Source organism: Sander lucioperca, chromosome 19 (genome assembly GCF_008315115.2).
Source record: "Sander lucioperca isolate FBNREF2018 chromosome 19, SLUC_FBN_1.2, whole genome shotgun sequence".
NCBI lineage: Eukaryota > Metazoa > Chordata > Actinopteri > Perciformes > Percidae > Sander > Sander lucioperca.
In genome coordinates this window covers 9,901,976-9,914,009 of record NC_050191.1, presented here as the reverse complement: position 1 = coordinate 9,914,009, position 12,034 = coordinate 9,901,976, and the positions used below count along the sequence as shown (strand labels likewise).

Sequence of the window (12,034 nt, the reverse complement as noted above, 5' to 3'; positions counted from 1 at the left end):
GTTTCTGTCGCACCATGAGGAATTCTAAGTAATGACAACACTGTCGGTGCGTCCACATGATACAGCCTTTTTGGGTCGCGCACACGCTCCCACCCCTCCTCCACGCAGTTGCAAATAGCCAAGGACACGGAGGATTAAAAAAAAAATATGATGGGCTCTTCAGAAGAGGTAATTATCTTCACTCGAGTTTCTGTGCAGGAAAGTCACCGGACTCCACAATCTTCTGAACATAGTCATACTGAGAAATACAGAGAGAGTTGTGTGGAGCTGACAATCTTAATTAGCTTTGTAGCAACTCATTTGGCAATGGCTTGAATGTAACGGACATTCAATAATATCATAAGGTTACGCACTAAAGCTTTAAATATAAAACGTGTACAATTCTGTTATACTGGTTATTACTGTTACACCAATTTTATAGCAATAGACCGCAACAAGGCAACTTTATCTCCCTGCACTGTGATGATTCATTATCAGTAAATACTTTAAAGCTACAGCTAAAATAAGAACTAATCCAATAAAAACAAAAATGAATACAAGGGTAGATCATCACATTAACCAGTAGAGTAAGGTTCAGATCTTCAGTGCAAACACGTGTTCTACCGCAATGCACTAGATGTACTTTTTCAGAAGAACATTTGGGTTATGAGCGGGCACATACCTCAGCCACGATGCCTTCATAGTTTACGTGGAAGCCCAGCTGCCCCAGGCCATTTCGACGAAGCGTCATCTCTGATGTCTCACAGCCCTTAGTCAGGAACTGGACATAGGGAGGGCAGAGAGATGCACAAAGTACAGATGGAAGATTAAGTAGCATGAATTATCAAAAGGAGAGATGATTAAAAAAAAGAGGCGAGGGGAAACAAGTGAATAGAAAAGGGGACATTGTGGGAAAAGGATAGCAAACGTATAGCTTCCACACCCTCAGACAAATTTGCAAATCCACCAAACACTATTTTAATGTGTAGAATAGAAATCAGTTTGGGAAAACTTTTAATAAAATACTGGAATAATAAGTCCTCAAATGTGTAGGTCTGCATGTGTGTGGGCATGTTCAGTGCATATGAATATATTAAAATTGAAAGAGATTTCTTTTAAACACACACACACACACACACACACACACACACGACAGGTGACAGAAATGAAAGCTTGAAGCTGTGTTCACACAGAGATGTGTCGCTTAGGAGAGACACTTTTGAACTTTGTTTATTTCATGGAAGGAAGTGACTCTTAGCATCCAGGCAGGGTGGGGAGCGCTGTGAAGCGGCAGTGCTTATTTAACACAGGGAGTGAGGTGGAAAAGTTGAAAATAGTTTAATTTTTTATGAGAAACAGCCGGGAGCACCTGCCAAACTGCAAAGGGCAACCAATAAGTTGACAAATGATCTGGTAAAGCCAATCCTCATTCCCGACTAACTTCCCCTTGTGGTCAGTCACAACTCATCCTTCTCTTCCTCCCTCTAGGTACGCTCCTTGCTGCTTCAGGGGACCTTGCATTTCTTTGTCTAATCAGGGAGTTAGCAAAAGCTCTATAGAAGTCCAACTCAGTGAAAGATAAATGGAAGTGTAACTCAAGGATGGGTGAATAAATCATGCTGCAGACTGGCACCCTGATAGGAATTGTTATGATGCTCTGATGTTTCTGAATGTGCGCGTGGGAGAGGAAGAAAGTACAAGAAAAAAGGAAACGATAAAGAGCAAACAAGAGGGAAAAAAGAGAGCGCAGAGAGGAGAGAGAGAGGCCCAAGGCCACTTCTTCCTCTTTCTGGCAGCGAGGTAGTCCAAATGATTGAAGATTAACGCCAGATGCATAAAATGCAACATGAAAGTGAGCCACAGAACGATGTGTGTGTGTTCCAATATGTTTGTATGCATGTTTGCAAATCAAAGATGGTGAACTCAATCCAGGTTACATAAATACATGATGAAATACCATCACACACACACACACACACACACACACACACACACACACACGCACGCATCCACACAGATTGAAGGTAGGGAGAGACTGGGGAAATGAATGTATTCTAAAGCACTGATGATTGCATAAGAAAACACCTTTTTTTTCAACCAGTTTCCATGGAAACAGCTAAGGAAGAGCCAGCACCACTTTACTGTATGTGTAGGTGTATGAGCCATTAGGAGTATGTTGTCCAGAGGTGTTTCTGAAACTCCCTGAATAAGATGAGACCAGTAATGAGACAGCAGCTTTGGCACGTAAACACAAAAATGTTGTCATTCTGGCAGACTGATAGCCAACAGTAAATAGTAGGAGAGACCGTGAGTGGGCCAGGTAAATGATCAATGGCAGCCAACAGCATTTTAGTTTGGTTTCTTAGTACGTGTCTGCTCACACGAATGAATGTTTGTCATCTCAGCCATTCTTTTGTTTTACTCCGTTTACCAACATGTTGAGTCTGGTTTCATTTTGCAGTGTGAGTAGTGCCAACCACTTGGTTACAGGGACCAAAAAAGTATTTAGTTGACACTGACAAAATACATTATGTTAATTCTCTTGCCAAATAAACTTGGCACCAACTGACCTAAATTGATTTAGAATGTGTAGCCTAGTTGCCATGTCCTCAACTATGACAGCAGACAAATGATTGATATAATTGTGAAAATAGAGCAAACAGCTACTTAATAAACAGATTTCAAGCGATAACCGGTGTTGAAATTGCATTATCTAAGCATGCTGATCACACAACCATCAGTCTTATCACATATGTCATGTATTGGTGCGTGTGTCTTCTAACCTCTAGACGTTTGACCACCTCTTTGAAATCCTCAGTATTATTACTGATACTCCTCAGTGACACACTTTCTCCCCGCTCGTAGAAAATCCGCAAAGACGCAGGGCTGCTCAGCGTCCAGCCAATCACGTCCTTAGTGGCACAGTTAAACACCACGGCCTTGGCCTCCTGGTCCAACAGGATGAGAAAGTCATTGGAGATAGAAAGGAGGGCCTCCAGTTCCCCTCCGGTCCCGTGATCCTCAACGTGGACCAGCCAGGTCACCGCCCCCAGGCTGCGCAGCTCTGCCCCTTCATACGGCCTGCTTTTCTCTTTTTTCTTGTGGGCCAGTGAGATGAAAGGGAACTTCCCAGAGGGGTCGATGGGTGTGCTGGTGGTGTGGCGCTCAGCCAGGTCGCGCAGGTACTCCTGGCGTGTTCGGGTGGCCATGGCACGGAACTTGTGCGACTTGTGGGCAGCATTTTCTGCATTGATGACCTTGGCCAGCAGGAAGTCCCGGAACACAGAGGACTTGGGAAAAGCCACGCCTTCTGGAATAGGGGGGCCGAAAGAGGGCACGTCTTTGGAACGAGTGACAGCAACACTACAGGAAAGAAGCAGACCAGGAAGAATAGAGTAGGCAAGAGGAGAAAGTAGGAAAATGGGTGAAGAGAAAAAAGTGATGGTTAACAAATCAGTTGTTACAGTATTAACCAAGAATTTGGCCAAATTAGGGTTGGTATTTTGTTTCAACATCATAGACCCTGCGGCTTACAGTTAGTGTTTTATTCAACCGTAAATCTACTCAGAATGTCACATCACATCCAAGCAAGTAATTATGTCTTTAAGATTTAAAGCAAAAAATAAATGAATGCTGGCAGATTCTGCAACAGACTTTATGTATGATCTAAAGCATTAAAGACCCATGAGGTTTGCTCACTCAAGTATGGGAACATAAAAGGCACAATTCTTAACTGGTATATCATCTGTCAAGACAAAAACATATTGTGAAAGTGGAAAGGGCAACAGACCTAGTTCCAGTCTCCATCTTTCTCCTCTTGTAAATATATTTTTTGGTTTCTGGATTATCTGTTGTCTACCTCAATCTTAGTCTAAATGCTGTACATAATAAGTATTAACACATTTTATATTGTGTGGAAGCTATGTATATTTGCCTTGTCCTAATACTGCAGCATGCACTTCTTGTCTAGGTCCTATACCTCCCCGTTTTCCCTGCTCTCCACCTCCCTCATCCAACCCCCTTTTTCCTTTGATTAGGTCTCTGGAATGGCCATCTGAGGCCGTTTGCCACGTCTGGTATGTCAGGAACTCAGCTGTGCAGCCATTGAGAGGAAGGCGAGTCGAGGAGGAGGATGAGGGGAGGGTACAATTCCAAATCTCCAACCCAAAGCTCCAGAAAACCCAGAATGAGGGAAAAGGAAAATGTGGCTGAGAAAGGAGGACTGTGTGGGAGACTCTGAAAGCATAGGGGAATTATTGCTTGCTGGAATGGTTATGTGAGACAAACTGATTTACATCTTGATCTGTTGAATGTCTCAATCTGAAGTGGTTGACAAAAAAAAAAAAAAGGTTAGCAGTGCCCTGAAATGGCTTTTTATGACCCACAAAAAGCTCAATGTCTGTATGGGACACCTGTCCTCAATCTCTCCAGACCAAATGAGCTCAATCACAGATCCTCTCTCAGGTGATAATTACCAGCTGACGAGAGTAGCACCGGAAGTCGGTGCCCTCGTCCCACACGCCTCCCTGCTGACATGCATTAGCACACATGTTGCCACCAGGATTAATCGCTTTGTCTAATAAGCAAGTAAAGTCAAAACGTCACCCACATATTTCTAAACATACCTCAGAGACACCCTGTCCTGGAGACGTGTGGTGTTCAATTATACTAAACGTCATTTTCCACTTTTCCTTGTTTGTGACAGACAGAGGATAGAGAGGAAACAATTTTATTCTGGTTGAAATTGCCTCAGAGAGTGAACACACAGACTTGTACAGTGTTGGTGGGAATACCCTCAGTAGTTGCTACAGTAGTATGTCAAAATGTTACATGGCATATGTACTGAAATCATTGACATAAACAAGATTTAGGGAGAAAGCAGTGCATGTATACAAGTGTGTAGGTGGAGGGTCATACAAACACACTGACATAAACATTCCTGCAGCTATTATAGTAGGCATTTGTGTCCGTTTTAACAGAACTACTAGTGCATTTTCAGTATGAAGCTTCTTACCCTCATTTCTACTTTCATAAAAAAATATTTAAAGAGCCCCTATTATGCTTTTTTGGATTTCCCATCTTTTAGTGTGTTATATAGTGTTTTATGTATGGAATAGATGTATAAAGTACAAAAAAAACCCATTTCACTCCAAATGGAGCTCTCTCTCCAACAGACAGCAGTTCTTCTCAACTGCCTGAAAAAACCCGGCCACATTCCTGTTTGAAATTCCTCAATTAATGATGTCATTGATTAAGAAAGCCAGCCCAGTTTATATATATTATAGTATATGGAACTTTGAAAATATCAACAAAACAAAGCCCAGTTAAAAAGTAACCCAGAATTGTCCTTTTAACTAGCTTTCACCTTGCAGCGTACTAGCACATCAAAGCTTACATTTTTAAACTGATTATAAGAAGCACAAAGTAAGCGACGTAGTCCCGAGGCAATATCAGCCCGCTTTTCAGTAAATGACAAATGAATCACACAGGGTATTTCAGAGAAGAGCAGCTGAAGTGGTTATAAGCAGGCTGAACAAATGTTTAAAATAAAATGTGACCTTTTATTCTTATTCTTCTCCATCACCACAACATCACTCAATACATTACTCTGGAGCTCTAAAAGCACTTGTGCTGATCTCAAACACCTGTGAGTCAGTCAACCATAGACCTGTGACTCATGCAGGACAGAGAGAAGTGATGGAGAGAAAGGTAGAGGTTTGAGAGCCAGAGAAGAAGACAAAGAGAGCATAAAAAAACTGAATGACAAAAAAAAAAAAAAAAAAAAGAGAAACGAGGGTGAGGAGGAAGCCAGAGAGGGAGCGAGAAATGAGAATGTAGTGTAATGGGAATTGCTGGGCTGTGTTGCTGCTGTGTGATCCTCGTGGCAGGAGGTTTGGTAGCAGAAATGAAAGAGCACATTCCTGTGGTTTCAGTGATTTGTGGTCTTATAAATATCCAGTGTGTGGGCAGCTCCGCTTTTCCAGTATCCACGACCAGCTGCCCACTGAGGCAAGACAAGAAAAAGAATACCATACAATGTCAATACCTATTAGAGTGAGTGGCTAAGATGTATGTATGTGTGTGGATGTGAGGTAGGTACATATAACATGTTTTTGTCTACTTGTGACAACTAGTCCTCAAAGCAGAAACCAGGTTCGTGTGGTGGCTTTTCTGGCTAGGGCACATGCAATGCTGTGTTCTAAATTAGACATCGGAACAGAGGTAAGAAGTCAGGGAATTATGACATTTTCCTTCAGGGAATGTATTCAGGAAAATATACAATGTATACTGTATATTCTAACCGCAGGACCTGGTCATTTAGGTTTAGGATGCAAATTTTTGGGGTTAGAAATTGTGTGAAGCTACTCCCTACAGACCTCGAAATGGATTTCAATGGGAATCAATAGTTTTTTTTTTTTTTTTTTTCGGTCATTGTCACAACACTTAATGTGCAGTAGAATGCACAGAGAAGATTCATGTGTACCTCAAAGATGTCACATGAAATTGTCATAAAAAAATGAATAATCAGACTTAAATCAACCTGTGTAAGGAAGTGAGTAATTTTTCACACCATACAGCACATGTTCACTGGGAGTCACGTTCAGGGTCACCATTGCCTCATACTATGTGACGCTTGTTTGTCTAAACTAGTAAAAGTCTCATAACTGTGACGATGCATCTATGTGAAAAAAAGGAACTGCATTGGCATCTACTTTACTAAGCATGTGCAACATGTGTTAAGGGTTTATTTACAATGACAATATATTTCTTTAAGGAAAAACACCATAATTCTTGGTAAACATACAGTAGCAGTGGTGCTGTAATATATCTGGAGAAGTTTACTAGACCTCATATTAAAAAACATTTAGACTGCAGCCATTTATACTATACATTATTTAAGAGTTGCAGAAGGCAGAGCCATACTAAATACAAGAAGTGTGCTATATTTCCCTGCCCTGTGTGTATGTGAATGTCCACCAAAATACACACCAAAACTTCAAAGCATTGAGGTCATCCTTACTTAACACATCATGGCTCATAGTCAAATTCCCTGTGGTGAGTATGAATCAGAAATTTACTTCTGAAACCTGATGTTTTACCTCTATGGAGTGTGTGTGAAATTAGTTTTCACTTCAGAAAACTTCATTCACATTTGTGAATCATAGAAGGCACGTATAAACAGTATTTGCTCAAAATTCACTCTATTGCTGGGCTCTTTGTCCGTGTCCGTGTGTGTGTCCGTGTGTGTGTGTGTGTGTGTGTGTGTGTGTGTGTGTGTGTGTGTCAGTAACAAAGTAGCCTCACAGGGGACAATTAAGACCTCACACAATGTGCTCAGACAGCAATTAAAAAACAGCCATTAGTGGGAGAGGGAAGAGGAGTCAGAGAGCAAGATAAGAGAGATTGACAGAAAACTAGATAACAAGACAGAGACAGGAATAAACAATGAGAATGAGAATGAAATGTCCTTCACAGCTGAACAGGCAGAAAGTTCATTATTTCTTTAAAAAAAATTAGTACGGGCTGGCACACTGTATTTCATATTACACATCTCTGACAATGTGGTAATAAATCGTGAGTGGTAGAGAGGGCTCTCAACACCCACAGCCTACTCTATGATGTAGTGGTGGAACTGCAAAGGAAATAAGAGATGTACAACCATTTGAAGCAACAGGTAAGAGCATTATTGTTTCAGCAGGGATAGGAAGTGATTCATGAAGAAAAGTCACGTGTACACTTTTGGTGAAAGTGAAAAGTGAAAATCACCTGTAGGAGCTGTTGTCGGAACATGGGTTGTGAGCACGCACAACAACAAAGACGTGCTGGAAGTGTGAGCGAATATTTTTGGGGGTGAAGGGGAGCGCCCCGGGTTCCTGGAACACGATCGTGACGATATCATTCCCAATATGACGCTTGCGGAGTAACTGAAAAAGCAAAGAGACAGCAGGAGAAACTTGCGTTAGATATTGAGTTCTAGTAAATTACAAAAACAAAAATACAGAAAAACAATGCAAAACTTTTGAACCAGTTAACTTAAAATGTACACTGCACTGTGAACACAAAAGTTCTGTAGTGCTTTATCTAATAAGGCATTATCTAGAATTTCAACGGTACATTCAAATTTAAAAATACTTTTGCATGCATTTATGCCCTACATGGCTATTTATAATATAAATAAATAGCTGCAACATGTTCATAGACAAAGACTTCAGTGTGTTGGGTCTGTGAGCCCTTTAAATAACCTACCTGTTGCTTATTGTTGGGTGTGTATGGCAGCATGGTAGACACATGAAACATGATCTCATAGTCTTTGTAAGTGGTATACATGGAGTGGGTGCCCGTCGAGTCAGCTGAGGGGGGATGCAAATACATGTGAATTTCTCATGCTTTGGAATACAGTAAAAAAAATACAATATTTTACCGATCTTAGGCCCCTCTCTTCATGTAGGGTCGGTTTCTGGGCCCACACCCAGATATGGAAAAAGCATTTATATTCCCAAGTAAGAATACTAAGTAAGAATATAAGAATATTGCCAGTTTAAAATCATTTTAAAACTGTGGCTTCATAATGGCAAAAGTAATTCGGTATTAAATCTTTACTTTGTAAAATTGTATTTTGTAATTATAAAAACCATGTAGTCAGATATGGAGAAGTTAGAACATAATATGACACCAGGGGACATGTCCAGGAACAAGGACAGACAACAGTCAATTGAAAAAACTCTGAAAAAATATTCAGTAATTCTCTCTGAAACATTCCAATTATGAACTCCCATACAATGGATTGTATAACCAAATGAATGAACAAGTATAACCAAACATTATCATTATGTTCCCCATCTTCCTCTGCTGCAAATGCAGATCAGACGGCCCTGTGTTCCCTGAGCTCTTAACAGGTTCTGGCCCTAAAGAGAGCCACTGCATGTTAATAACCACCTCCACAGTCTATTGATGTGCTCTGTTCAGAGAACAAAACAGTCACAAGGTGTTTAAAAGGCCATACTTAACCTAGCTAGATTACCTCAATTAATTACACTCCTTCTATTGGGAGTGCTTTGCATGGCTGTATTTAATTTACTAGAGGCTACTGAAGGTTGTATTACATGTCCTGCAAAAAGTGACTGGGAGTTTTTGTCTCACGGAGTATTACAAGGTAAGACTTAATTCATATAAGAAAAGTATGGAGTTAAATATCAAAGCAGACGTGATGTAGACATCCATCTTGTCTACAGCAAATGCAGAGGTGGTAGGGCAAAGGAGAGAAGAGGAGAACACACAGTGGACCAGTGTCCCCCAATATAATAATATGACACCAGGGGCCATCTGTCTGAAATTAAAGGAACATTTGTTTTTAAGGCAGTGCATACCGAGGAAACAGAAAAATCATTGAAAGGAAGTTAGAGGGATTAAAGCAGATTGAGGCTGAGGGGCAGAAGGGAGAAGTAGAAGTCTCAAAAGCGTTTCAAACATGTGAGGCTTTATTCATAAACACAAGACTCCTAGATAATCAATGAGAAGTTTGCTGCTGTGGATCAGGCATTAGTAACACCATCAACTTGTAATTTCTGTGCATGTACATACTCTTGGTGTCCAGCTGGGCCCGGTACTTGGTGAAGCCTTTGAGTCTAACCCTCTCCCCCAGCAGATGAAGGAACTCCTCCAGTGCAGGACCAGCCAATTCATTGTTGTACATCTCCTCCTCGCTGCTCTGGCCTGCCATGCAGTACATCACCCCCACCTTCCGCTGGAAACTCAACTATGGAGAGAAAACCAAGGTTGTTGCAGTGAAAAGGGGAGAAACATGTGTATATTACTGTTTAGAAATCATGTCAGAGTAACCATGTTGACATTTTAGGGGGAAGTCATGTTGGCATTTCAAGAATAACCACCTTGGGTTGTACTGCAGTGATCGCAGTGCCATTTTCCAGAGAAATCATGTTGACATTTTGAGGTTGAGGTTTAATGATTGCATTAGGGAGCATGAGAATCAAAAGAGCTTGTTATGTGTTTTTCTCCCTTTTTTTAGATTGAGGTGTGTGTTTGTTCACGTGGGCTGATATGTGAGGGAGTTTCTCTACTTAAATTACACATAATAGCCTGTGGTAGTGAATGGATAAATTAAGCATAAATAAAAAATAAAACTAATAATAAATAATTCTGTTCTACAATGAGAACTCCCCCTTTGGAAAATGTAACACCTACACATAAAATGATTCATAAAAAACAAAAAGGATAATGTCGCGGACACGTGCGTCTTTAGGTCAAAGAATGATCAATAATGGATTGTATTTTTAAGGAATGATCACGACAGTATGAAGTCTGACTAATACTGTCCTTTTACTAATTGGATAGCAGTAATAAAAAAGGAATTCTTCCAATATGAACAATCAAAGGAATTAATCAAAGTTACCCAGCCCAACTTGTATCCTTACCCCCTGCTCATCCAGCTTCATTAGCTGCTCAGTGACCTTAGGTGTGTTGAGTGCCAGGCGCAGGCAGTGGGCGTTGAGCTCAGGCACCAGGTACTCCAGCACCTCTTTGAGAGGTAGGCCTCGAGCTAGACCATGCTTGGATGTGGAAGGTACTGCATCTTCCAGGATGGAGCCCCTCAGGGTATTCAGCTGGAGGCAGGACAACCAGAGGAAGAGGGAAAGAAAATAGGACATGCAAGAGTCAGGACAAGTTCTTTTCATTCGCTGTGAAACTGTGGAAATTACTTACAAGTAAAAAAAATAATAATACATCAAGTATACTATACTGTAATTTGACATGCACACCTTATACTGTTACCTCACTGTTGACTCATTAAGCTATCCTTAAGCTTGAGTAAATCATATATTTGGTGACATGTCATGTCTTGGTCTGCAGTTGTGTCTTTGAGTGAAAACACTGTGATGTACTATTAAAAACTTGTGCTGTTGGAGATAAGATTACATGAGCATTCCAAAATACAATAATGCCACAGTCATGTCCTATTTCTGTCTTTATTGATCAGTGTAAAACACTTTCTCTTATCACCACTACTGAATACAATGTGTTGAACATTTTGAAACACTTCCCAGGGTGATTTTATCTTTAGTGCATATTACACTGGGGTATTGCAAATGCTTGGTCACAATAGCAGAATCAGTTATTTGTTGCTTAGATAATTGTTCAAGTGGTTGTGAACATTTTTAGCTAGGCCCCTCCCTTGCTGCTCTGTGCAATGTGTTGGTGTCAAAATCCCCCTAAAGCTGGCAACAAAAGCAAAACTAGCTGTCCAGCCATCAGTAGAACTAGGGATGTCACAAGAAACGGTACTTCAGTACCATGTCGGTACCAACATTCTTAAAACATGACAGTACTTGTTTTTCTGCAGTAGCGTATTACCGTTGGTAACGAATGTACCGAGGGTGCAATTCTTCCACAACTGAACTGCATCATGGACTCAAGATCGTTAAAAATAAATCTCTCTTTTTTTCCACAAATTTCAGGCTAGAAACTGATTTCTGCCAAACCATGTTCTCTGTCTGGTTCAGCAAGCTATGAAGACTCTTAGGCTTGAGGCTAAAACAAACTCGAGGAGGACATCCATGAATAAATCACGAGGACTGTAGAAGGACCAGGACCTGAATATCCATTATGAACAAATAAACACAGCTGGATATCCGTAGTGGTCCCATGGCTCTTAAGAATCACTTTTAAATTGTGTGTCTTCAGTGTTCGGTAGGCTCAAGGTTAGTGCCAACACCCTCGGGTTTAAACAAACTAAAGAGAAGTACTCTCACTCAAGATAGGACAAAAGCTGTCCTCAGTGGTCACTGGTCCTATCTCTTCAACATCAGTGCATCCCACTCCCTCCCACACAGACACACATATACTGTATATCTATACCTGCCCAGTTCCCTGTTCTGAAAATAGCAATTAGAGAGGGAGTCAAGAGAAGGGAAGAAAATAGAGGAAAACACAGCACAGTAGGTCGTGCGTCATCCCAAGAGATTGGAAGGGCTATTACTCATGGTGCTCTTCAATACGAGAGCATTGCTTTCGCTTCTCTACGCAAATATCGTTGGCG

At 40.9% G+C, this 12,034-nt stretch overlaps 1 protein-coding gene across 4 annotated transcripts in view; it reads right to left on the bottom strand.

Moving 5' to 3' along the window:
* Positions 1-12,034, bottom strand: part of sipa1l1 (signal-induced proliferation-associated 1 like 1) — an 89,335-nt gene that overhangs the window by 19,850 nt on the left and 57,451 nt on the right. For all 4 annotated transcript variants that reach the window (XM_035995041.1, XM_035995042.1, XM_035995039.1 and 1 more), the window contains 6 exons: positions 10,413-10,601; positions 9,562-9,736; positions 8,227-8,330; positions 7,747-7,904; positions 2,763-3,342; positions 662-760 (listed from right to left, as the gene is read on the bottom strand). In XM_035995041.1, the coding sequence (XP_035850934.1) occupies positions 662-760; positions 2,763-3,342; positions 7,747-7,904; positions 8,227-8,330; positions 9,562-9,736; positions 10,413-10,601 (1,305 nt within the window). The remainder of the gene's footprint in view (positions 1-661; positions 761-2,762; positions 3,343-7,746; positions 7,905-8,226; positions 8,331-9,561; positions 9,737-10,412; positions 10,602-12,034) is intronic.